This window comes from Genypterus blacodes, unplaced genomic scaffold (genome assembly GCF_046128005.1).
Source record: "Genypterus blacodes isolate CSIRO-AG114 ecotype Tasmania unplaced genomic scaffold, CSIRO-AGI_Gbla_v1 ptg000133l_1, whole genome shotgun sequence".
Taxonomy (NCBI): Eukaryota; Metazoa; Chordata; class Actinopteri; order Ophidiiformes; family Ophidiidae; genus Genypterus; species Genypterus blacodes.
This window is the reverse complement of record NW_027466935.1, coordinates 3,326,608-3,353,129: the sequence shown is the minus strand read 5'-3', so window position 1 is coordinate 3,353,129 and position 26,522 is coordinate 3,326,608. Positions and strand designations below refer to the sequence as shown.

General features: G+C 40.0%; 2 protein-coding genes across 5 annotated transcripts; one reads left to right on the top strand and one right to left on the bottom strand.

The window, feature by feature from the left end:
* Positions 1-332: 332 nt before the first annotated feature.
* On the top strand, positions 333-3,810 carry macir (macrophage immunometabolism regulator). Its single transcript, XM_076163509.1, has 2 exons — positions 333-469; positions 596-3,810. Exon 2 carries the CDS (start codon positions 1,344-1,346, stop codon positions 2,103-2,105), a length of 762 nt encoding a protein of 253 aa, XP_076019624.1. The 5' UTR covers positions 333-469; positions 596-1,343; the 3' UTR covers positions 2,106-3,810.
* Positions 3,811-4,529: 719 nt separating this feature from the next.
* Positions 4,530-26,447, bottom strand: pam (peptidylglycine alpha-amidating monooxygenase). 4 transcript variants are annotated; one of them, XM_076163593.1, is made up of 26 exons: positions 26,371-26,447; positions 24,068-24,454; positions 23,789-23,912; positions 22,959-23,016; positions 21,832-21,919; positions 21,381-21,469; positions 20,327-20,410; positions 20,079-20,127; positions 18,712-18,779; positions 18,179-18,259; positions 17,956-18,032; positions 17,601-17,704; positions 16,833-17,035; positions 16,267-16,311; positions 14,841-15,128; positions 14,052-14,181; positions 13,832-13,948; positions 12,656-12,728; positions 11,502-11,712; positions 11,033-11,236; positions 10,709-10,827; positions 10,447-10,543; positions 10,255-10,305; positions 9,061-9,318; positions 8,575-8,634; positions 4,530-7,759 (listed from the first exon to the last, which is right to left on the bottom strand). In XM_076163593.1, exons 2-26 carry the CDS (start codon positions 24,157-24,159, stop codon positions 7,578-7,580), a joined length of 2,952 nt encoding a protein of 983 aa, XP_076019708.1. In that variant the 5' UTR covers positions 24,160-24,454; positions 26,371-26,447; the 3' UTR covers positions 4,530-7,577. The 4 variants fall into 4 exon arrangements, with proteins under 4 accessions (XP_076019708.1, XP_076019705.1, XP_076019706.1 ...); XM_076163590.1 differs by lacking the exon at positions 14,841-15,128 and having other exon boundaries at positions 16,267-16,320; XM_076163591.1 differs by lacking the exons at positions 14,841-15,128; positions 26,371-26,447 and adding an exon at positions 25,666-25,799 and having other exon boundaries at positions 16,267-16,320.
* Between the last annotated feature and the right edge of the window lie 75 nt (positions 26,448-26,522).

Sequence of the window (26,522 nt, the reverse complement as noted above, 5' to 3'; positions counted from 1 at the left end):
GGTCCATGGTTACACATTTTGGGAATTTGTAGCTCCATGCTGAACCTCTGACATCATGGCTGCTTTTTATAGGTGGGGAATGAGCAACGAGAATGAGAACATCAAAATGAAATGACACAAAACATGCAAAAAAAATGGTGCTACATATTTGAAAGGAGGAAGAGAGAGGAGGGGGGGTTAGGCACCAGGTTTTTGCGTGGATTTATGCTCCTACCTTTCATATTTTATTCATGTCTATGAGCACATTACAACATATCCATGTGGCCAAATTCTTAGGTTTGATTTTATTTTGTTAAATGATTTGCTTGTGTATGAACTGTAAGAATCCTCTGAGGGGGATGTTGCTTTGACGCTTTTACTGTGAAGGAACGGGACCGTTTGCGCTCTTTTCGCCGCCGCAGACGTCACAAACAGAAGCTGCAGGTTTGACAGCAAAGGAGGAGACTGAACATCGAATTGTGTCAAGCAGGTTTGTGTTTTAATATTTGTTATTACTGTCGGCTCTTTGTGTTTTCACGTGTATTTTTAACCATCCTTCATAATAAGATTAAACACCGAGCTAAAATTAGTCTCTTCCATCCCGGACCACTCCAAGGTTCTACCAAGCTGTGACCACGGCCCGATCTAACATGCAGGGAAAGATTTCAGACCGTAAATGAATGAATTCTTAACATGTAAGGTTGATGATGAAGCTGATGGTGATGATGATGACGATTACGACGGAACTAAGGCTTAAAGGCGTTATTCGCTCCCCGTGCAGGGCTAATCAGCTTCTCTCTCCCGGCAGTGAGGGCGGATGAGGCCTGTGGGTCTTTACAGGAGGCTGCTGTGCTGATCTGTCAGTGTACAGCACAATAACTACACACACTAATGTCATCCTACTATGTTGTTAAATATTAGAGAAATATATAAATACGGACAACATGCAAACTCCTCACAGAAATGACCCGGACAGGAATCAAACTGAATGTTCTTGCATATTTTACTGGCAGACAGAAGATTGCATTGTTTTGTTTAACAGACGGTGTAACACACGTCATCACTTACTGCTCATGTTGCTCACATTGGATTGTACAAAAAAATACTAATGCTTCGAAGATCAGTGATTTCATGTGATGTCCTTTGATTATGCTGCATCACAAAGCACCAAAATCATCAGATCAGAACTTGATTATTGACATCATGGCTGAGTGTGCACAGCCAGAGTGCCTGTACCACCAGTGCTGCTGTGATCAAACATGATTTTTTTGGGCAGTGTGTTATGCAGAATGATTAATGCAGATTATATTACTGTCTTTCAAACAGAATACCAGCAAATACAAACAGAAGGCTAACCCTAAGAAATGAGCAAACCAGTTCTTTCTTTCTTTCTTTCTTTCTTTCCTTCTTTCTTTCTTTCTTTCTTTCTGCCTTTCATCCGTCAGGTGATGTCTGTGAAAATGGAAATGGATACCAGTGGAGTGTCCAGGGCACCTGTGTCTATTCTACCTGCAGCTGAGGTCAAAGCTACATTAAAGCCAGAGATAGAGAGGCCTCGTTGTGCCAGCACGCCTTGTTCACCCATCAGAGGGACTGTTGCCGGTTACCAGATCCTCCACATGGACTCCAACTATCTGGTGGGCTTTACTACTGGTGAAGAGCTGCTCAAATTAGCCCACAAGTGGTCTGCCAATAGTCCAGAGGAGACTTCCGAATTGGAGACCTTGCCCAGCTCCGTCCCGAGCATTGTTCCCAAGCCGGTGGACTTGGGCATTCACAGAGCGTCGTGGATCTTCAAAGCCAAAAGCCGTTATTATCAGCCCTATGATGTCACTACTGCCGGTGGGCGAAGACAGAAGCGTGCGCCCAGCTCCAGTGACACCTTTCTTAGGTCCTTGTCCCATAGGGAGCCAGGGAGAAGCCTGCAGGGCCCGTTACCCCTCTGTCTTCTTAAGGGGAGGAGGGCCCAGTCTAAATCTCTAGACTACCTTAATCTGGACAAAATGAGTATTAAGGAGTCATCAGACACTGAGGTTTTGCAACACCAGCTGCAGCACCTCACCCTGCGTGGAGAGCCCATCTTCACCAGGAACAAGACACTAAAGCTCCCTCAAGGCCTTTTTTAGCATCATCCACCCTGCTGCTGGGGATTTGGGTGCTATTTCCAGCTCACTGTTTCTAAAGAGAGGCAACAGGCAAATCTTGTTATATTTCAAGTGAGGGTATTCATGTGGCTCTTGGATAACAAGCAAGCATCCAGTACTTACCCTGCAAACTTCAAATTGTGAAGAAAATGAATCTTATTGACGCTGTAAGGGGTTAATTGATGTTGACGACATGGATTTTCTCAAACTTAGCAATAATTAGTGAACCTATTTATTGACAGTGTTAATGCGTTGTACTATTGTGCACCAATATATCAGCATACAATCTATCAGCACATCCATTTATCCCTTTTTACACCATTTAGTCTGGCAGTTTGGGTCACAGAGGCAGCATGCTAAGCAAAGCAGTCCAGATTTCCCTCTCTGTCCACCTTTTCCTGCTCCCCCTGGTGCATCCCCAAAACGTTTCCCAGGCCAGTTGGGATACGTAAACCCCCCCCTGCAACATATTCCAGGTCTGCTCTGTAGTCTCCTCCCAGTTGAACATGCCAAGAACACGTGTCCAAATGTCCAAGAGGCATCTTGATTAGATGCCCGAACCACTTCAACTGGTTCCTTACAGTGCGAAGGAGCGACGGTTCTACGCCCGAGTTCCCTCCTGATGTCTGTCAGCACATCACATCTTTAAAAGCAACATCTGTGTTGTCTTAATGTCTATATTTCAGCTGTTTTGGAGTTAGATTTCTTATGTATGGTTTACAAAATGATGAGATATTGATACCAACTTCAGAAAATCATATTGGTGCATCTTTAGTACTAGACTTTTGGTTATGGATGCACAAGATTACGTATACAGTATGTGCGTGTGAACGTGTGTGTGTTTGTATGAATATGTGCAATATATAATGAATATAACATGTACCAATGCCTCTATTGCAGAACAAGGTGGGTTTCCTGCACCTGATTGCACTGCTGAACATTTACTACAGACCTACAGAGCATTATAGACACTTCAGGACACCTTTTACGTCAGTCACAGTGGCACCAGTAAGAAGTTAGGAGTAAAGAAAGACTTACAGTGCTGGGGAGAAAGGGAATCATTAGACTTTTTATACATTACAGCAAAGGTCTTCATTTTATTTATGAATATGCAACACATACAAGTAAAACACATCACAGAAAATAGAGAAGTAAAATGCATGTGGGTGCACTGTGACTTGGTCGTGTCCATTCTAGTATTTGATAAGATAGTGTGCTTGATTAAGTTATTTCTGAAACTAATAATGTGAACTTTGAAGCTTTTGTTGTATTTCTCCAACCACTTCATGTTATGGAGGTTGGGCAGGTTTTCTTCTGCTATACTGTGTTTTCAGTCTTAGAGCTCCATCTTCTGGCAAAAGGCTTATTGGATGGATTGAGTATAATCACATGTCAGTAATTATCTCCTCCTACAGTGAAAATAAATAAGAAATTGCAATGTAATATGTGGAGCTGGACCCCCTTTGGCAGGTTTTGGCTCAATCCGGTCCTCTCCTTATTATAACCTTTGAAAAAAAATGGATTTGCTTTGTTATATCTCCAGTCTATTTAGTACAGCTGTTGCCAGGGAGATGAAGAACAGTTTGAGTTGCATCATTTGACATGAAATCATTGTAAGTTTTATTCATCTTGAAATTTTTTTTTTTTTTTATTAGGCGAGGACCAATAAATACATATCCTCCCTCTCTTTCTGTCCCATCTTTACTTTGACAAAGTAGCACTTACTTGGTTGACAGTCCAAAAGCTGTTGTCTGTCCATATAGTTTGAACACGTTGCATAACTCACCACTTGCATAACCTTAGGTGAGGATAAACCCATAAACGTTAAAGGTTGGGGGGCTCAATTCTAAATATTTTCTTTTCTCAGATCTATTTGGATTAAAATAGAGAATCACTGGAATTTTCGATAGCAAATATTTCATAGCTGGTTTTTACTACATAACTACATCACTTTGAAGTCAAAATGCACGAGTGACTGCAATGTCACACACCCTCCTGATGCCATCACGAACCAGCCATCACTGCTGATTGGATGTTAGTCATGAGGTTCCAATATGGCTGTGAATGTGTGTTTCGCTTGGCCACTGTGCTTGGCTACATGGGCTTGGCTAGTGCTGTGATTGGCTAGCAGAGGATGAGTTGGACAGCGCCTGGGTTACTTGGCCCAAACGGGTACCAGAAGTAGAAAAGACCAATCTGTTTGGGGGCACAGCATAAAGAACACAAACACCATGAATCACAGCAGTGATTCACTGTGAAAATTATAATCCATTTGAAATATAGCACAGCCCTGATAGTCTAAACAACTCTGAAGTCTGTTTTTATTACAAACTGAAGAGTTAGTGTGAGTTATCAAAGCACCTACACACCTGAACTATGGCATCCAACAAAAACAACAAGCGCAACTTTAATTTGCAGACACTTTATTACACAAATAACATTGTTACTCAAAATAGTATTCTTGCAGCAAAAACCCCAGTGTGTCACAATAAATATCAGACAACTCCTCACCTGACTAAATCTCAAGCAATGTAACAACATTACTGTAAATATCCACAAACTATACATTGCAAGTAAGGAAATTAAAGAAGTGAATTGAGGAATGATTGTTATTTTATGTGATTGTAACTGATCCAAGCGTCAACTGGGAAATGCCACAGTCACTACGAGGCATGCATGTGCTCTCATTACATAACATTAGTTCAATAGTAATGCTTTTATATAGGTGCTCTCGGTAAATATACTTGATATAAACACTATATCATAACAAAACATCACAATCCCAAAATTACAACCAATGCTACAAATCAACGAAAGAACTTAAGAAATAACAAATTATAGAATAAACCAATTAGAATAAAGTAGATTCTCAGAGTGAGAATAAACACTGACAAGGCTTTGTTGTTGTCTTTTTTTTTCTAAAGAGCTAAACTGTTTGGTCTTTCCAATTAAACATTTAATTTAATAAAGCACTGATAGAATTCTATTTAGTATCTAAGAGCTTGCCAATTGATTCATAGGTTATAATATTTATATGTTCAAATAAAATATTCATCAGTAGTTTAATAGCATAACATTTATTCTGGTAGGTGAATGTAAACTCTGCTTATTAGGATTTGCACATGCCGAGGTCATGCAGTGCTCCAACAAGATCAACTCTTTGCAATGAGGTATTAGATTCAGTTTAGGTGAAATGTTAAAGATGATAAGGAAGATGATTTTGGTTTTCATCTGTGGCACTTGTTGGGTTTGTACACGATGAGGTGGACTGAAGACTGCCTGCATGGAAAGGCCCTTACATGACCATTGCCGGGACATTGGTTGGTTCAGCGTTTGTTTAAGTGATCAACTTCAGTGACTTTGAGGAAATTTTGTGAGAATTTGATTTGAGTTGGAAAACACTAAAATAATGTGTTCATCCAATATTTACTGTCCATTATCCTGCAGCACAGTTGATCTACTGTACATTTAGATGAGTAATGTGAAGTAGAAGCAGCACAAAAAATATAAATATGGTAGAAATTAATAATAAAGCTTCCCTTTGATGGTCTCCTTTCATGTTTTCTATAATGTCTACATAACAAATGTCCCTTGTGGAAATGTTGTGGCAGGAAGGTTTTGGCAGGATTTGGACCTCCTCATCCCAAGCATGAACTAAATACTGAAGATCAAAAGCTCTAAGAACAGCAGCTCTTTAGAGGCCAAATGTCACTTAAATAGATTCAATTAAATCTCAAGCACCTCCTCATGCTCCTCCACTGGTTCACCTGTTTGCTAGGATGGGAGTTATGGAATGGCTCTAGTGTGTGAATGGAGGGCAATGAGGCGTTTCTAAAAAGAATTTAAATAAAACATCAGATGGATTGAGTTGGTATGGATTAAGTTAAAAACACCTGGACTGGCTCAGCACATAACATAAATAACAGCAATTATAAAATGTTATATTTCTCAATTCACTTCAATGAAATCCTTCTATTTTAAGATGTTTACAATGAATTTACAGGTACAGTGCTTGAGACTTGTATATTCCAAAACTTTTGATAGGGATTGTCCACATACATACACACATAAATATACATATAAGGTATATGTTTTTTTTCTTTCACTTGAATGCAATAGCAATAAATGCAATATAAGCTACAGTATATTAGCAGCAGCTATTTTCATGTGGTACTTCTTGAAATGACACATGATGAAAAATGGCAAAATACAGAAGGACAAAGGCACAAATGAACACAGGAAATAGTACTTAACTGTATGTGGACCAAACAAATAAAGTAAAATAATGCCAAATGTGTAGATTCACTACATGGATGAAATATACGATTAATATGGAGAAAAAGCTGACCTAATCCTCAGTGTTTTCCAGTTAACCATATACACTATATACTATATACTCTATTAGTGCTGTCAAACGGAAGTTTGAATGTAAATACAGGACATAAACATTTTAAAGTGCCATTAATGAAAAGTTCCAGAGGGGAAACAAAACGATATGAAGAACATGGATAGGTTAAATCACTTCTAAGCTACAGCCTCTTGAAACGAAAATAGGAAGAGTAAAGAAGGGGCAACTTCCAGAAGGCATCCTATGTTGAACCTTGTAGGAGGAACTTCTGAACCACGTGTTCTTAAGACCTTGAGGGTCACTTAAAATACACAATTATCACTGTGCCAGATAAAAAGATAAAGCTAAACTTTGTAGGAGGGAGTCATTGAATCTTTCTCTGGAATTCCACCAATTCCACAATCTTACAGGCTGTGACTTTAATGGATGAGTAAGGCCAAATAGCATCACGCAACATCGTCCCTATTGTAACATTTGTCCTGTAAGAACCATTTCTATGACATTTCATCATTTGGGTTTGTAATCTGGGTGATGTTTCACAAGTATTACTGATCAACCATTTCTACTCAGTTTTTAAATGCCACGTTTTGTCTCTCTCCCTCTCTAAAATGAAAAAAATGTTAGCTTTAGCTGATTTGACATTCATTTGGCTTTGACAGCAGAGGAAGCAGCATAAAGTGTGTCTAAGTGCGGTCAAAGTATGCAGCAGCTAATTAACATCCAGACACAAAAACACAGGGACACCGCAAAAGAAGCTTGATGAATAAGCTTCAGCGAACAGAGCGCTTAGTGAGTGTGATGTGTAGTTTGCTAGATTTCTTAAATTAATGTTTTACATTTACACATATCCCGAGGGTGGGTGTGTGACTTATTAATTGAATTGAAGTATAATTGTTGACAGCTCTAATATTATATACAGTATATTAATATATACTCATATGGTCCCTAGTTTTGGCCTCAGAATAAATTATTTCCCGCACAAAGAATAAGATTGGCAGCCAACACAATTGCACATATGATGAATAAGTAATATGTAGATCCTGGCCATCTGAGTGAGCAGAGGGTTCGTAAACTGGTGGGCACTGGCTAACCTCTGGATAGATAATCTAGGATGATGAAACGGGGGGTGGTGGTGGTGCTGAGTACTCCTCCTTCTCAGAGTCACTGCTTTCCTCATCATCCTTCTCCTGGTCACTGCCTTCGGTGCTGAGCTGGTCGAAGCCTTGACGACTGTAACCTTTATGCGATGCAAAAAAATTTCCCAGGTTCAGGCCGCCAACTGTTTTACCTGACGAGAAGCCAAACAAACACAAAATACCCAAATAGGATAAATACTTTGTAATTAGTGATGATTAGTATTCAGGAATGAACTTCTGGATTAAGGCTTTTACTGGCTACTGACTTAAGCAGGCAGTGTAAGTGGACAGCCATTTTGGTAATAACTGTGACTCACACAGTGTATCTCACTTTGAAGTGGACTATTACAGGGTTTAAATAGTTTATAGTAGACAGCTGATAGACAGCTGAACCTCTGCTTCAAATGAAGACTCCAGGTGAGATTGTGAGTGGAGCTGTTGGTTGAGGGAGAGTGCTGCTCTATGAAAGCAAGCGATACTTACTCAACCTACTTCAAATTACTGCCCAGGGATCTTAAATTTTGCATCGCTGCAGTTAATCAATACTGTGGGGTTTTTACTAACAACAATGCAAATGAGCACAGCCGCAGTGCAGCCAATTTGAATAAAGTGCTACTTATGATGCTGCAGTGGGTGCTGTGCACTCAATGTGTGTGTGTGTGTGTCTGAGTGGGATCAAACTGTCCTAAATTAGCGCAAGAAAGTTTATCTCAGGTGCCTCTCCTGCAGAAATGATCAATTATTTGTGTATTTGAATGAATGAATGAATCTCCATGAATTCCTCCTCATACTTAATTCATTAACTTAGTTATCAGTGGGGCCCATTTTCTGGATTGGAGTTGTGTGGAGGTAAATGCACAATCATTTCTCTTGAGTTTAGGCTCATCATTGGGGTACTTTTACTAACTGGGGGCGGCATGGGGGAGAGCTACTGAACATACTGTAGAAGAGTGTTTCTGAATCTTACCTCTGAGTTTACCAAAGATCCCGCCAACAGTGTGTGGTTCTGCTTTCACTTCAAATCTGTCTGCAAACACACAAGATTCAAGCTGAATGCTGATCAAATACATCAAGAACAAAAGCAAGATATTGGTATTTTGTCTAATTTAAAGTGTGAGGTATTATACACGAAAGGAATTATTTATTGTGATACATGATTAAGGTGGCATTAATGTCTGAGAGGGCTATGAGGATCCTGTAACACCCTGAAGGGGCAATTATTAACAATGTCTGTTACAAGTTACAAGCTGGTTATATACTGCATGTGTGAATGGGGCTTCAGTCAACTTGAATTTGATTGAGGAACAAGTCTTCAAACACACCCACATGTGAGGAAGATCTGTCGTCTAAAGACAACACTTAAAAAAAAGGTAGGGACAATTCAGCAGCGCCTAGGCTTTGGTAGAGAATGAATGCCACCTACAGCAGAACATGCCATTAGTTTCATACGTACTGTTTTTCCTCAAGCAGATGAAGAGCCCGATGGAAATGACCAACAGCAGAGGAATGAGCAGCAGGGTGGTCATAACGGCCGGGAAAACCATACTCTTTTGCTGTGCGGTAGTCTTTATCTGGCTCTTCTCAGCCTCAACCTGTGTCTGTGTCTGTGTCTGCTTTAGGGGTTGGGAAGGCTGGAGCTGTTTTTCGTTGATGACAGCTTTTGACACATTGTGCTCAGGCCTCAGTTTGGTTTGGATCATGGCCTCAAATTCTAGACAGAGAAAATCATCAACAGGTTATTAACAGGTTTCTCTCTTGTGGTCAGCTGAAACCTCTAGGCACTCCTTTAACATTTCCATATATGCCCACAACAGTAGTTAGTCCTTACAGATGAAACACAGCATTAAGTTGTTCAAGTACAGTTTAAATGCTTAAACCAATTTCAGTGAACAAAGGTAACACCACCAATTTGTTTCATCACTTGACACACAATTAAATGATCGAATATGAAGAATATGGCTCTTTCTTCTATTCAAAATATGCAATTAATAAAAAAAAAATCACAGAGATAAGTTCTGCACTCCTTCATTAGAACTATGAAATAATCGTGATATTGTTTAGAAGTCCCGTTATCCAGCCCTAGTGGAGAGCAGACTTGCTGTGGGAGGCGTGCAGCAGATTCGGAAACACCCATGAACTTCTTGCTCACTCGCACTCCTGCACTTCACAAATCGGACTCTGACTTATCATGGTGGCACCTGTTTCCACACTCAAGTCAGGGCGCTCGGATACGGCCATCATTCACACTCATTCTGTTCAAAATAAGGAACTGCAAATGTTCATGTTGCCTGATGGATTTTACTGCAACAATGTCTTATTTAAATAAACATGGAGAATCTTTGACAGGAAGCAACAGATTTGGGGTGCTAGCTCATAAGTTGTTCATGAGCTGTGGAGCTGAATCGTTGGCAGCATTGTGTGAGCACTAGGCACAATGTGTGTGGGCGCAATGTTCACACTACACTGATGAAGCTCATGCAGCAAATTTCTACTCACTTGCAGCGCAATTCAAAATGCTGGGAAAAAAGGTCTCTGAAACTCGAATGTTCGTTTGAGCTGATCATAACTCTGTCTATGGAGAGCACTGATCAGAGTGGAGGGCCACTGGTCAGACGCCCACCCCTGATGTGAACGCAACAAAACTCACCTTCAAGTTCTTGAACTTCTATTCCACCCTTCTTGACAGAGCGATGTTCTTCTGGAAAGGTCAGGTCAAAATAAGTACAGAGTTGGCAGTGACATAAAGTCAAAAAATTTCAATAAATGTTTAAAAAAAATAAAAAAAATTACTACTTGAGAATGTCGGCTTGATTAATCATAGTTTTAAAGTTCATCTTACTCTCAGAGGTAAATTTAAAGATAGAGCTCCCCTCCACATCTCCAACAAAGACGGTGCCATCCTTTGTGACAACTATGTCATGGGGCATTTCAAACCCCTAGAAAAGAAGAAAGCACAGAATAACTTCACGCATCGATAGAAGCAAAACAATTTTCATTTGTACAAATAACATCCATGAGCAAAAATGAGGAATTTTGAATTGAACTAAATGAATGAATGACAAAAAAGGTAACACCAACATGTGTTTGTGTGTGTGTTTTACCTGTTTCTCTGGCCTAAAAACATCCACGACGTCGCTGGTTGAGAAATTCAGTACAAACCCTTTCAGCGCAGATGAGCGGCCATATGGAAATATCCCATTTACTGCGTACATCAAACCACCTTCAACACACACACATTTAGTTTAATAAAAAACCTTGAATTTGAAAACACAGGTCCTGAAATGTTTGTATGAAGGAAATCTCCAGATGTTAATTTGGACCAAAGTGCTAACGTCATGTCCAATCACAAGTATATCATGACTACATTTTTTCTCTCTACAAAGGAGAAAAACATCTTAGTAGAAAGAAATGTGTGGACCACTCACCAGCAGCAGGGCTGTAGGCAATAGCAAACACCTCTCCTCCAAACTCCTCTTTCTTAATTTCCTTGACAAATTGTCCAGATTTGCCTATGAAGCACTGGATTCGTCCATTTTCCCTGTCAGCCACGCACACCTCCTCTCTGTCGGGGAGGAAAAGCAGGCTGTGGGGGATACTGAACGGAATCTGTCTCCTTCTGTCAGAGGAGCCTAAAGTCAAAAACAAAAGACAAGATAAATGCCTATTCGTGAATCCTCTAACACTCCCTGGCTATTGATGGCTTTCTACACACTTTATTAATGATTTGTTTCTTTTGTGGCGAAAATAGTAATGTCACGACAAATTCTGTGAAATGATATCCAGTGTGTGTGTGTGTGTGTGTGTGTGTGTGTGTGTGTGTGTGTGTGTGTGTGTGTGTGTGTGTGTGTGTGTGTGTGTGTGTGTGTGTGTGTGTGTGTGTGTGTGTGTGTGTACCTGCACCCCACATGGTAATAAATTCTCCATCAGCAGTGAACTTTAGTATCCTGGCATTACAATATCCATCAGAAATGAAGATGTTTCCAGTCACAGTGTCCACGGCCACATCAGTGGGTTGGCAGAAGTGCTTGTTGTCAGAGCCTGGTGTGAACGCCTCACCCAGGGTAACAAGGACCCTGTCTCTGCCATCACTGCTCACCTTTAAAACCTAAGATTTGAAAGAATGGTAGAGTGTGTGGTTACAGACAGATAGAGAGTTACATATCGGTAATTCCTAAAGCGCAGTGCTGGATTTAATGTGACAAGTTCCCTCATACATAAACATGTTACTTGGCTCTTTTTTGCTATTGAATACTGCAGTATTTCCTCATTTGCACACTGACTAAGCTATCAATAAACCACAGTAACAGAAAAAGTAAGTTTAAGAAAAAGTTTGGGAACCACCACAATCACAATACTGTTGATATTTGGGGAAATGGACTGAAACTGGTTTAGGATAATTACTGGAGTATATTGCCCCAGTCACACAATATATTCTAATTACTGCAGCACACCCTTTGTCTAATACAGTCTAGTTTAATCTGATACTTTGTCTCTTTATTACTTTGGACTACCACAGTAATTGAACAGCGCATGTCTCAAGCTGCTATGCACATAAATCACATTTATGAATACGGCTCTGTCCACCTTGGGCAGTGATAGAGCGAGTATAGCAAGAGGATGGGGGCACATCAGATGATTTTCTCTCTATGCTTCTTTAATTGCTCAATATTACATCCCAGGGGTCCACAGGTCAGCTATTCTTCAGCTCTGTGGCTCCTGAACTGTCTCAATGGTTGACGGCTTCTCATCCAGAGGTTTGCCGGTGCGTGTCCACTTACAGAGCTCAGCGGATCCCTCTGCCATCATTTTACCTCATTAGTCAGAGATTGCCAAATGAAGTTACAGTGCATGGACATTCATTATCTTCACTCCCTCGTCTGTGCTGTGCAGTAATGAGCCCAGAGCCTTGAGGCAGTATAACTAACTACATACTACATATTATGTGTGCATAAATCCATGTAAGTCGTCTGACTTCTATTGGTGGACGATACAGAGTTTATAATTCATAATTAATTAGGCTAGAATACCAGGCCGCACGTGCAGCTTACCTGATGAAGAGCCACATCAGTGACCCAGTAATTATTATCTGCATCTGTTGTTATTCCATGGGGCAAGTAAAACCTGAAAGAACAGAGAAATGCTCAATTGAAACGAGCAGAAAGGTGCTGAGTCATGGTGTTCATTTAGGGTAAGTAGTTAGGAGTGCAAACATGAGGCATTAACTTTGGACCCAAGAAAGCATTACAATGGTCCGGTAACAATTGGTATGAGGAAAGGGTTTCTGGTGACTTGAAGAGCTCGTTAGCAATAGAGAAAGGTTCTCATGTTACTCTCTGCAGAACTGACTAAGTTTGCTTAGTGAGAGGATTTGGCAGTGCAGAGAGCATTTTTTATAACATGATAGGTGCTCTCCACACATCTGCTTGTGAACAGTCAGTCCAGACTTGGCAGGCAGTCTTTCAAAACAGCAGCCAAGGGTTTTAAGATGGCGGTGATCCACACTGTGACGGGAATGGACAAATGAGACTAGGAGCTACGTTATCATGGGTAAAGGACAAGCAGCGACTGTAATAAAAGACCACATCAGCAGTTGAACAGAGGCAGTTGGGGGTGAAGAAGGAGTTGATTAAACTGGAGAGGACAATAGGATTGACAGATGCGGTAGTGAGATTGTGTGGAGTGATGCCATAGCAGCAGACTCCAAAGTCCAAACTATGGCCTTTAATGTGAGTGGGGAAGTTGGCAAGCCTTGAAAAACCACAGCAGTCTAGAATGGGGTTAGAATGATTGGCAAAAGAGTTGGTGGGATGGGGGACATTGCACAAACATCACTTAACAAGGAAGAACATTCTGAAAGAAACATAGTGGAGGGTTTGAGATGTCAGTAGACAGACAGGGTTTGGGTCCATTTAGTTTTACAACTGGGAGTTGAAATGAGGAGTATTCAGGCATGAAGATAAACTTGACTTTGAAGGTCTCGCAATAGATCAACACGAGGTTTACTAATATAAACAAAGCCTTGTGCCTGTGGTAAGTTAGGCAGGGAGTAATTGTTGGTTTTCTGCCAGGTCTCCGTTGGACAACAGAAAGAAAGTCCAGCATATGATCCTCAAGCTCATGCACTAACCGGGCTTTCTTAGTGAGAGGGCTCACTAATAAACCCGATCTCAATTCATACCCAACCTATTTGAAAAAAAGGAAATTGAATACCCATTACCACTTACATGTTTCTACCAGAAGCCTTGAGAATGTGGCCTTTGACTGGGTCCACAACCAAAATAGTGGACTGTTGAATTGGACCTAAGGACCTCTGCTGGAATCGACCCTGCTTATCGAAAGAGCTGAAATCAAAGATAAAAAAATTCAAATTATATTCAACATCTTCCAAGAGATACCTTTTTTAAGAAGTGACAGATCATCACAGCATCATTATTAAATGCTTACTATCGTTCCCACTGGTGGTCTCCTCTGTGGAAAATGACCAGGTTACCATCCAAGTCTAGGGCAAGTCCTGACACTTGACCAACCTGAAGAGGAATCTGTGGCCATGTTGGGACTTGCTCAAAATGGTAGTCTGAAACACACAAACACACATGTTTTCTTCCTGGTTTTGGGCGCTACCCATAGGAGAAACGAAAGACAATGAATCCAAAAGGACACTAGATGTCTGTATCTGGGATAAGTAAGAGAGATAAAGACAGAGCTTTGCTTCTAATGTTGAGACTGCTGCAGGCAGAAATTGGATGGAATTCTCAGAGTGGATGAAGTGCATACATTTTCAAATGCATTTATGACAGCAGAATTTAATTGCACTGCAATTAATCTTGACAGAACTGAACCCGTGGGAGATGAACAGAGGTGTAGAGGGACATGGATGATGAAAGAAAGACAGGGAAGGATAGACAGGGAAGAGAAAGACAGAGAATCAGTTAGTGTGTGTAGCTACTAAGACTGCCCAATCATTCTCACAATATTTCTCCTTTTAGATTAGACCAGCCGCTCATAGTTCAGTTCCAAATCTATAGAGCACCTCCATCTGCATCCAGAGTTTTTAAAGGATTTTGTACTGCAAGAAAGGGCAATTTCCATCATATTTTTTACTCACAATGTTTTTTTAAAAGGATGCAAACACTTGCACAGCAAATGGATTGATTTGAAACTTACTTTATAAATATACAGTACGTTATGTGTTAAAAAAAACGGGATGTATTCAGACACACTGATAACATACACCTCTGGACCCACCTTGTCTTTCAGTTAGCAGCTTGCTTCTTAGTGGCCTGGCTGTGGCCTCAAGTTGGTGGAATTTGTGAACTCTGTCTCTCACCAATACAGGGTCCTCCCTGGCAGGGAAGGTTAGACTGGCCCTGGGAGAGCCAAGGTCTTTGTTTTGTGTAATACTATCAATCTGAGCATCCAAATCAGCCTGGGCTCTCTGCATCTTGCTGGGATTGTATTTATGAACGTGAACTACATCCTTGTTGTTGCCTAGCAGCTTGGACAGAAGTGAATAGAAGTCACCTGTACGGACAGGACAGGACAGGACAGAGACAGACCAGAGGGATGGAGGGAAAGACAGTGAAAGGAAAGTGACTGTAGGCAAAGCGGAGCTGTTAGGAAGAGTGCTGCAGTACGCCACTGGGTTAGTGATTAAGTAAACACAAACTAGCAGAGAAGACAGGTGAATAAAGAGGATTGAAAAGGAGATACATTTTGCAGGGAGAGTTGGGGGCAAGTAAAGCTCCCACAGACTTTGCAATGTTGCAATGGCTGTACCAGACAAAAGGTAACATTGTGATGAAATCTTTAGTTGTGGTTCGACATGACAGAATGACATACTGTACATCTATGGATGGCCAATTGAACACTGTTACAAACAAAATACAATATGAGCTGAGGATCAAAAAGCTCACATCTTGAGTGCTGCTATGACCCACAGGTAAAAAGTTGATAAACTGCGTGTGAGATGAATGTCTTGTGAATTAGTAGTTATAGCATCTGCCGTGCTATAACTTGATATTGTACAGGCTGACAAATCTCACACAATGAGACATATTATTAACTTGTAAAATCACAGTCTGCAGGAGCCAATAGCAAACAGGAAACAGAAAGGAAAGGAAGGATGGCAGGTATAGTGGAGTTTTATTTTCTTGTCTAAACTATGACCTTCAACCAACACCGTTCCAAGACAAGGGAACAACATCTCCAGTGAGCTTCACGGAGATGTTGATCAATGGCAATACCAACTTGCATAGGTACAACTGCTCCTAGCAGGCAGGTGGTCAAATGCAGTCGTCACCAAACAACCAGTGCACTGCTAGATTGCTCTTCCCACAGCTATGCAAGACGACCCACCAAAATATCAACATGGTACAGATGCATGAAAAGGCAGACTGAGCTGCAGGAAAATCTCACCGCCAAGGCAAAAGTGCACCTATGACAAAATAGAAACCTGAATGTGGAGCTGGGCAATTTTGGTATTAACCTAGCCTACACAAAGGTATCTCTATGTGAAATGGTTACATGTCCTATAAATTCCTTTGAACAGTCATAACACATAGATCTATTTTCAAGTACTTCAAGTAATTCATCAAGGTCCAGAGGAGTAAATCACACAATGTCATTGTAAGAGAACAGAATAACAAAGCATTGAACTAACCTTGATCAAATACATGCTCTCCCTTCTTTCTCTGTGAGCCGTCTTCTTGTTCATCTGTGGGAGAGTTTAGTTTGAGTTTTCTAATAATTATGAAAGCAAACCAAAACAACTGTTCAACCAGATAAGTTAGGTCAGAGGAAGTTTAACATGCTATCCTGAACCCGACTCAAGGTTGTTGTTGTAACAGGGAACCTCATGGATAAGGTTATGCGTGTTGCCAAAACGAATCCGAGAACAACATCCAAGAGGCTTTAACCAACCTTGTTCATAGCTGTTCTCAGTACTTTTCATGCAGAGTGAGTCCATATATAAATCTTGTTTGTAATTGGTTACAGATTTTGTCTTAGATATTTATTTTCTACTGTATCATTGCTTTTCCCCCACCTTTTATTTAAAGGGTACATTTATCTGTATTTGATTTTATTTTCTGTGGACCATTGAGTCTGTAATAAAGCCTGTTCCACAACATAAATTTGTGGCATATGCAATTACAAACTGAAAGGATAATGTACTACATTCAATAATTTGGGTATGGTTAGGTATAGGATATTAGAGATGTTTCATACCTTTTGTATCTGTTGTGTGTCCCATGTGCATCATGGAATTCATATTTTCAGGACCGATAGCAATGGGAACGTTGGCCTCTGCTGGGATATGCTGAAACCGCTCCTTGGAACCAGTCTCCATGCAGCTCATAAACGCGTTGGCATGTTTGCGATCCATGTAGTACATGATATAGAAATTGCACATTTCATCATCAGAGGTACCCCTGGACAGAGCACAGAGAAAAGGGAAAACATTATAAACCAAACTGAGTACATTTGGAAGAAAGCTGTGAAGTAAATGTCTTTATTAAACATCAACAACATAGCACCTTAGTTGGAGGAAAGTTATCTCATAAGCCCAGGGTGAAAGAGGTTATGTCCCAACTTAAACTTGAACAGCTTAAATACACTGCTCGCCCTCAGGCTTCACCCTGAAGTATTGTAAGGTCTGGCAACCGTTTATGTCGAGTTCCCTACCATTAATGTATGTAGCTGAATTTATCAAGAAAAAGCCCCATTGTTTAGGGCTTTAAAGATTGCAGCTATTTAGATATCAATACAGTTAGTTACAAATTTGCCTATGTGTGTCTAAAGTTGTTGTGTATTAGGATAGTAGCATTACATAACCTTTTAATGGTTATATTAAATTCTTAGCACGACAACTATCACATATTAATTTTACTCGATACAAGGAGCTTTTATATTACCTCTGCATTTCCCTCTGTGCGTATGTGTGTGCATGTATAAGTGGGTATGTGTATATGTGTTATCATTACACACAGTACTCACCCAATATAGGTTTTGGATGTTCTCCCCTCACCAGTAAACACACACCGCGCTGCAATGGTGTCACCATATTTCACATTCACTTCCTTGTTAGCGGGATAGAAAGCCTGCAGATAAAACAAATGTAGTACAGATTAGGCCGTATTCAGAAATAATGGGCAGGCGCCAACCTTAAAAAATAGATAAAGAAGATGAAAGATTGGGTAAAGAGGCTCTGTGTCAAGCTACAGCTTTAATTTATGAGGGATGAATACGGAGGAATCGTTAAATGAAATGTAATTTTTGGAACCTTACCGAAACAAAGCAAAGCAATGCCAGTTTTTAAGCATCTGTCTGTGTTATCGGTGTGATAGCATACCTGTGGTAGCTGAGGAGACTGTCTACCAATCAAGCTCCACTTCCCATCACGGATTCTGTAGCCACTGACCACTTTACCTGTGTAAAAGACATTTCAAAATACTTAAAATGTATAATGAAATTGATGAATACTCCACTACATTCCAACAGAAGAGAATAAGTAAACAAACCTATTGACAGATGTTGAGGTTTTATGTTCTGCTTACACATTTGCTGTAACTCACCAAGATGATGTGTGTGCGTCCTGAAGGCAAATGGATACATGGGATAGGAAGTATAATCACAGGCAACGTCTGCATTTGTTTCTATGAAAGAAAAATAACTGAATGTTAATACAGGAACTAAAATGATTTAAGCTATTGGAGTGGCCAAGTCAAAATACGGCCTTGAACCTCATTGAGAAGCTGTGGCAGAACCTTGAAGTGGGACAGAATTCCTCCAGATTTATTAAGCACGGCGCAAATTAGGTGCCAGGTCACACATTTCTGAACTAAAACAAAGCAATACAAAGAGCCTCTTGGTTTGGAACTGTAATATAGCGCGAAATGCAGCGTGAAAGGTTCTGCAGTTATAATAAGTATAATATGTATTGCAGATCATCCCCAGACCCGACTCAATGTTTGAATTGTGAATTAAGCAGTGACAAGAACAAATTGTTTATCCAGCCAGAAATGATGTGATTTCAAGGTTTCACAAACCACATCACACCACTTACAACAATACATCTTAGAAAAAAAACATACTGATTGAAACTGACCTCTTTTTCCAGGGAGGATGACAGTGTCCACCGACATCAAAAGATATATACCAGCGATGAATGGCTGCCTTTAAGGAGAGAAACACACGGCCAAAGACATTACATGCTGGAGGTTTGTCACCATTTTGGCAAAAGATGACACAAATTTATGACCCAGCTCGTCTAATTAGGAAACTTGGAGTGTTTATTCCCAATATCAGTTTGTTTGGGCATCGATGAACACTGCAATCGCACTCGGGTCCAGATCCAATCAACCAGCACGCTTGTAATTGCTCCATGGAGCGGATCGTTTGCAGTGATTTACTAAGACATTAACTAAGAGCAATAACAGAAATGAGTGCAGTCGCAGTGAGTTGAGTTTAAGGCACTGCCAGTATTTCAGACACTTCTTGCATTTCTCAGGAAAGAAACACAAAAGGGCCTTTTGACTCGGCACAGCTTTCAGCACCAGGGACAGCTCATTTGAAAAAGCGAAGCGAGATCCCAACAGATGTAGCTGCTGTGTGCTGCAATGAGCCAGACGCCACAAAATGCAGCAGGGAAAGACATTTTGTATTCTAGGGGCCGCACAGAGGTTCATATATAATTCATGAAGTTAAAACCTGCCTAAAATGCATATGGAATAACCCAAACACACACATTTTACAGAGACAGCTTTAATAATTACTAATTTTACCACACGTCACATTGGTAAATAGACAAACTGCATTTGTCTTGTTACCCTTAATAAAAGCCCCTAGTTTCAGTTTCAAAAAATGTATAGACTTTATTGTCATAACAAGAGTTACGACGTAACATTTCGACTTCATTTTCATAATTACTTTGTAAGAAGACATTTTTTGTGGCCCATATACGTGTACTTCAGGACAAAACAAATGTATCCTGGACCATCAGCAGATCTGTATTTTGTCCTAGAAGTCTCAGAAGTCTGCAGACATGTCCTTTGACACTAATGGGATTAAACTGAGCTCATTATCAGTATCAGTCGTAGCAAATCGGTTACGTGGGGGAGGTTATACTGACCTTTTAATTTGTCAATATGGAATAGCTTGTTTGGATTGATGTGGATTTTATTACAGGTAGCCCCCACGTTACGAACATCCTATATTTAAGTACTGAACTCTAGAAAGCTTATTCTTGAGTAACACATAATGGTTCATACTAAACCAAAGGGGGGACTAATTTGCACCTGTGTAAATTACATTCAGCGGCTCGACAGCCTGAGGGAAATGTAACACTGCAAACACTGTTGTGCGTGTGTGTTGTGTTTGACTAATTGACCCTGATGTGAACCGTACATAACTGCTCCGACTTACATACAAATTTGACTGACAGCTTACAATTCAATCCCGAAATCAAATACTTACGGTTTGGGTGTCATTGTTAAGGAAAGTCCTGAGCAATCTCTGTGATGATCTGTAGAATTAAAAAAATGTTTTAGTTCATTGTTGTCATCTAGATGTATCTAAATTAATTTGCTTTAAAATCTTGGTTAAACAACAAAAGCCCCACTTGCACCAATAAGAAGCTCAGGAAAAGACATTTCCAACAAATGTGGTTATATTTTAAGTTCAAATGGATGACAGTATTTCATCTAACTTTTATTAGGACTCACCTTTGAAAGCACTAACATCTGCATAATGGATTTGCAGCACAAAGTAGGAAACTCCGGAACTTCTTCCTACTTTAAAGCCAACACCTGATGAGGCAACAGTGACAGAAACAGAGGTGCTGTGTTACAGAAACCAAAGCCATAACGAATAATAACAATACTTAACACAATACATGCACACATTAACTGTCTGTAATGTTAGTGAGGCAAAAATATGAGTAAGATATATTATTCATAGGATTCCATGGTTGAACAAATAAAAAACAATACTTTTCTTGTACAATCTGAAAGAGCCACAGCAATAAACAATGTAAAGTAAAATGAATTAATTCAAATGTGACCTTGTTTTGGAGTGAAACATAATCTTTGGCTGTGGTTTGCCTACCTGTCACTCACTGCTCAAGTGACAAAAGCAATGCAGGAGTCAGAAGGAGAAGACTTGGGTAGAAGTAGAGGAGTTTTTAAATCCCGGCCTTGGTTGTTTGTTTTATGCTGAGCATTGCTGTTCTGTCATTTGGAGCTCATTCAGTTCAAAACAAACCACAAGGCCACCTTCCCTCTCACATTACAGACTAAAAAGCTACTTTGGTTTCTCAACCATATCTTATCACTAAACTATTAGTCAAACTGTCAAACTGTACATGACCCAATGTTCTGACATTAACTCAAGCAGCAACAATGTTACTGATAATGATAGCGGTGGATTGTAAGTGCTTGAAGTGACTGCATTGCTTTGTTAGTAACCACCTCTGGCTATCAATAGAAAACTGCTTTACTAGTTATACTGAGCTATATATTTTTTGCACAAGGAGTTTGTGTCTGTGTGTGTGTGTGTGCGGTTAGTGATGACAATGTGCTCGCGCTCTCAGATTTCTCCTTTTAAGGTTGTACCATGGTACTTTGTAACAGCTGACTGGTACGTTGGATGATTAAGAGAAAAAGTTAAATATTGAGAAATATTGGTCCATAAAATATTGTGATATGAATCGCTGGTAAGAACACCCAGTCTTAGATGTAGAGAAAGAGGAACAAATGAGACAAGCAAAAGAAAAAATACCATTTGGTAATTTAGTAGGCGGTGCGTTGCGAGCCCAGGCATACATAATGGACGCTTCATCCTCACAAGTGCGTGCACTACCACAGTCCCTGCGAAGATACAATCAATATGATAATACAATAGCACTCCACATATACAGTACTACAGAAGTCATTTAAAAAGCACAGAAACAGGCATCAACACTGACTCAAAGTGTGAGAAACACATTTACTGTATGAGACGCTGATTATTGAATTCTGTGTGTTCATTCATTACATTTGTTTCTGTGCCTTTAACACCTTAGTGCAACCTCATTTGATAGGACAGCACAAAAAGTTGATTCTACTACTCTGATTTCAATTATTGAGAATATAACAGGAGAAATATTCTATTTTGAAGGATGGGGAATGGCTCAGAAATCATAAATTATCGGTGTAGATCTGGAGCCAAGGACAGTGTGAGGAGAGCTTACCAGAAGCCGCTGGTGGAGACTGGAGTCTGGCAGCCAAACAGCAGCATGTGATGAACTATATTCATACTGGCATGAGGTATAAAATCCACTGAGAAGGAAAAAACAACACAATCAGAACACTTTGTCACTGACTTCTTCCAGTGTTTGTGTAGGCCTTCAAATGGACCCTGTTGGAAACCTGGGATAATTCTTCCACAATAAAAGTTATCGTATCTTTTACGTATCTTGTGGATTTCCAAATAGAACTCAGTAATTCCAAGCAAAAATATTTCTTTGTATATTTTGTGTGTCTTCACAACATTCTCTATGGTACTTCACACTACGGGGTGACACTGCATAAGCTGTGGACTGATAAGTAAGAAGGCATGAGGAAGTTGCAACATAATTGTGTGAGAAAAAACTCATTCCAGGGTGATATGACAAGTTCTCAAACGGTATTTTTTTAATCTAACTAAGCTAAAAACCTCATGTAAAGTAGATTTAGGATGCTTTTCAACTTTTATGTTGTTTAATTAAACATACACAGGCAAACTGTGGACCTGGTAAGTGAATGCCAAATATCACAATGTCAGTGCCATAGTTTGGACTACAAATTCCCTCAAAATCATTACATTTTGTTCCTTTATAGACTGGATTGGATATGCATATAGTGTATTAACTAAATTGTAGCTTTTTGCTTTATTCCTACTGTACTTAAAACTACTATCACTATAGCTTGTGTTCTGCTACCTCTGTTGCTATCTCCTCTGTTTCATTTGTAATGGTTCTACCTATTGTTAACTGCTGACATATATTATAGATTCATTATACATAAAGTAAAATATTCCAAGCCTTTATTTGTTTTAATTTTGATAATTATGGCTTACAGCTCATGACGACCCCCAATTCAGTATCTCAGAAAATTTTAATATTGTGGAAAAAGTTCAATATTGTAGCCTCAGGGTGTCTCACTCTGATCAGCTCATTAACTCAAATCACCTGCTGAGGTTTCCTGAGCCTTTCATTGTCTCTCAGTCTGGTTCAGTAGGCGACACAATCATGGGGAAGACAATCTAATTTATTGAGATGCACCTGTGTACACATATATACATTCTGTTAATTGAAATAAAATAAAAAGATATGCTCACCAATATATGCATCCCGGTTAGTTGGCACAGCCGTTGCGACACACAGGTAAGAGTCCGACTGAAATATCAACAAAACAAACAAGCTTTATTATTCCTTCAGTTCTTTTTCTATAAATAAATAGGGTCCATTGGCAAGGAACATTAGTGAAACTCATTACAAATCAGAGTTATTACATGATCGCTCATAGTTTGGTTCTGCGATGGGGTTCGATTTGTGTGAACACAGCACACTTACAGGAGCGGATCAAAGCAACTGACGTGGTGTCGGTCCCAGTTCGAGTTGAACCAAAGCAAACAAACTACTGGAATGAGACGCCCTTTAAAAATCCAGTTTCTGCACTTGTTGACAGAGACATGGTTAAAAGTTTTGGCACCATTCCACACAAACAAAACCAACAAACTTTAGTCTTGAACATGTAAATCTTTTTGATGCATCTTAAAAAGCAGAGCCTCTGTTGGCCTTTCTTCATTATACGAGCGGTGATTTACAGTCCAGAAGAGAGAGTCTGTAATTACAATACCAACAAATAGAAGCAAAGAAACAGAATTTTCCACAGAGACATCAAGGATAAAACAAATAGGTGTGGATGTGCTAGGCAACACTGAGTTTACAGCGCTGACATTAATGCGTTAGAGAAGGAGCAATCAAAACAAGGGTTTCGGGCTTTTCAGGACCTTTGGCTTTGTCCTACTGGATGCATTTCTATATGTGTGAAAGTTAACAAACTCAGTGGTGTCCCAACACATAATCCCTACTTTGTTATACTACAAAATGGGGGCAAAGAACATGGTATGTATGATAAAGGGTGCACTTCTGCACACAAACTCACCATTGTTGGGATGACACCAGGCATATGGATATCAACAGAGATGTTCTGAGAGTTTGTTGAAACCCCTGACTGCTTGGTTCTGGGCCCACAATCAGAGGGATCTGACCAGGCATGCGTCTGATACCTAAGAGCAAAACAGACAAGACCATGAATGTAAGAGCAAAACGAAATGATGAAATAACATACATTACAACAATAACATTGTACCTGCGATGACATACAGGAACAAGCCCAACATCCCTTATTCAACCACCATACCAAAAAAGACCTTTCTGTTACCTTTTTGCCCTGTGCAGAGCGTTTTGTGAAACCATGCTGTGGCCATGGGAGATGAATCCTAGCACCAACATGTAGCACAGGGGGAATCCCATGTTGGCTGGAGTTGCCTGTGCTGCTGCTGTCCAGCCCACCGATGTGGAGATGATGCAAGAAATGCCTTGAAACAGCTGCAGGCCCAGCAAGAGTAATCAGGTCCTATTTCCCCCACACCATCAGACGAAGTCCCACTGGGTTTGCCTTCCCAGGGGGAATAGACCCCAGGTATTGTTTTCTTACACGGACCGCTCCAGTGTGATTGTCTAAGAAGCTACTGAATATACTGCAGAGACAAGATGACTAAGCTGCATGAGAGGCCAAAGCTTCTTGAAGTCTGTCCAGAGTGACCACCTGAAAGAAAGAAGCATATAAACATTGAAAACCACAGGCTTCTTGTGTGCATATAGAAAAAAAGAATAAGAGGGTCTGAAGGAAAATACAATATAGCAGAATTAACAGCCATAGTTCCTGAATAACATTGTGGGGAAAAACACACTATTGCAAAAGAAACTGCATCAAATCTTCCTATCTAAATATAATACTTATCAATTGAGTAGGCTTGTATATCAAGTATTGATCCACTGAAATTAAACAACAGAGGGACACATGCACATGATGGTGTGGTTGATGCACAAATGAGGAAATACTGTTGTAAAACCTTTCTCAATGCAAACAAGGGGCACGGTTATATGACTAGAAGTCCTCACCAACACATCTGCAGCTGTGATTTATGAATTACCCCCCAATGTATTCAGAATAAACTCCATCCAACCATCCTAAAGTAACATTCTCTACAGTAACATCTTTCCTGAAACCTGGCGACACAGACGTGATGTGATGATGTTGAGAATTTCATCATCACAATTTGAGAAGTCATTTACGTGTGCAGAAGTAAGTAAGACACTTGGATTCACTAAATGTGTTTGGACCACTGAATCTGCTGTGCTGCCCCGCCTGTGTGACCGAACAAAACGATCCTCTTAACTTCAGAGAAAAACAATTTTACCTTTTTTGAAAAGTTACATGAAACACTGACCCTTTGTCCAAAGAATAGATGTTAATGATTAATCTATTTTCAATCCAACTGACTGAGAATATATTACTCCTGTGACAAGGATTGTTTACTCAGTTACACAGACTGTTTGTTCAGCTCCTCTACTCAGCAATCTGATCAAAGATGAAAGCTGCACCTGCCCACTGATTGGATCAGTGTCCAGGAACTGCATAATAATAGATACAGATTAATTCAAGATCATTTGTTCATAATCAAGGACAGTTTAAGCTGAACGGAGCCACATGGTAAAATATATATTGTCTGTATGAGTGCCTATGCATTATGAGCCACACCTCTACACAAAACTACAATCAGATCACTCAAATCTCACCAATAGCTAAGTAAATACATGGCCAGAGACATTAAACCATATTGCTGAGCCCATGTAAATTTTGTCAATCCAGCTGTAACATGTTCTAATACAGTGTAATCTAATGTTTAAATTCACTGCTGGTGGAAAGGTAACAGGTCCTTAAGAGAAAACTCTGCAATTGTATGAAACACTTACCTTAAAATATAAAGCACGTTAATAGAGGAGCGACTAGGTGACTCACTGATGGTGACAGTTAGGCGGAAATATCACAGGAGAGGAAGAGAGTGAGGGGGGGAGCGGCTGAGGTGACATCACAGATGAGATAAGAGAGCAGAAACTATGGAAACAGAGCTCAGCAGCCTCACGCCCCTCCTATCTGTTGATCTGACACCTAAATTGAATATATCCTATTATTCCTTAATTAGACTCGACACTGTCTTAAAGCTGACCAACAACAAGGATGTCAACATAACAAGACCTTCGAATTCAGAAACTGTATTTTAAATACACTGGTCTCATTAAATGTCTACGTGTTTTGTTGCACTGCATTAGCTTCAACAGGCGGTTAATGAAGGATGCGTTAAGACACGAACACACGCATGCAAGACGAGGATCAGTTGGAAAGAATCATCGTTAGCGCCAACTAGACTATAAGCTTTGTGTTAATAAAAAATAATAATAGTCGAGCATAAAAGTGTAAAGTTAAAAGTCAGAAACAAGCTCATTTGGTCATGTTGACGTCGGTATGTATCGACAGCTATCTGGTGTGTCGGTGCTCAGGGTATCGCGTCAGAACTGTCAATTTAATTGACTGGTGCTATAATTGAATAATTTGAACTTGCTGCGTTGTACGGCGAAACAATATAAGAAACGTTTTTCGACATTAAAGCAATCACGTACCTATTTCGTCAGACGTAGGATCAAGATGTCTTCCTGTGTACAAATGGTTGCTAATTCAATGCTAATAAAGAGCAATACCAATCACACTTCCGACCTGTCTTTCAAAATAAAGCGTTACCGTCACAAATCTGCAGATCACGTTACAACCAAAT

Excerpts from the sequence above, each read along its gene's own strand:
- pam (XM_076163593.1), bottom strand. The coding sequence starts at position 24,159 with ATGGGATTCCCCCTGTGCTACATGTTGGTGCTAGGATTCATCTCCCAT. Across the intron at positions 18,033-18,178 it reads GACGCACACACATCATCTTG|GTAAAGTGGTCAGTGGCTAC; the intron begins GTGAGTTACAGC and ends TCTTTTACACAG. Across the intron at positions 11,237-11,501 it reads TATTACCATGTGGGGTGCAG|GCTCCTCTGACAGAAGGAGA; the intron begins GTACACACACAC and ends TTTTGACTTTAG.
- macir (XM_076163509.1), top strand. The coding sequence starts at position 1,344 with ATGAGCAAACCAGTTCTTTCTTTCTTTCTTTCTTTCTTTCCTTCTTTC.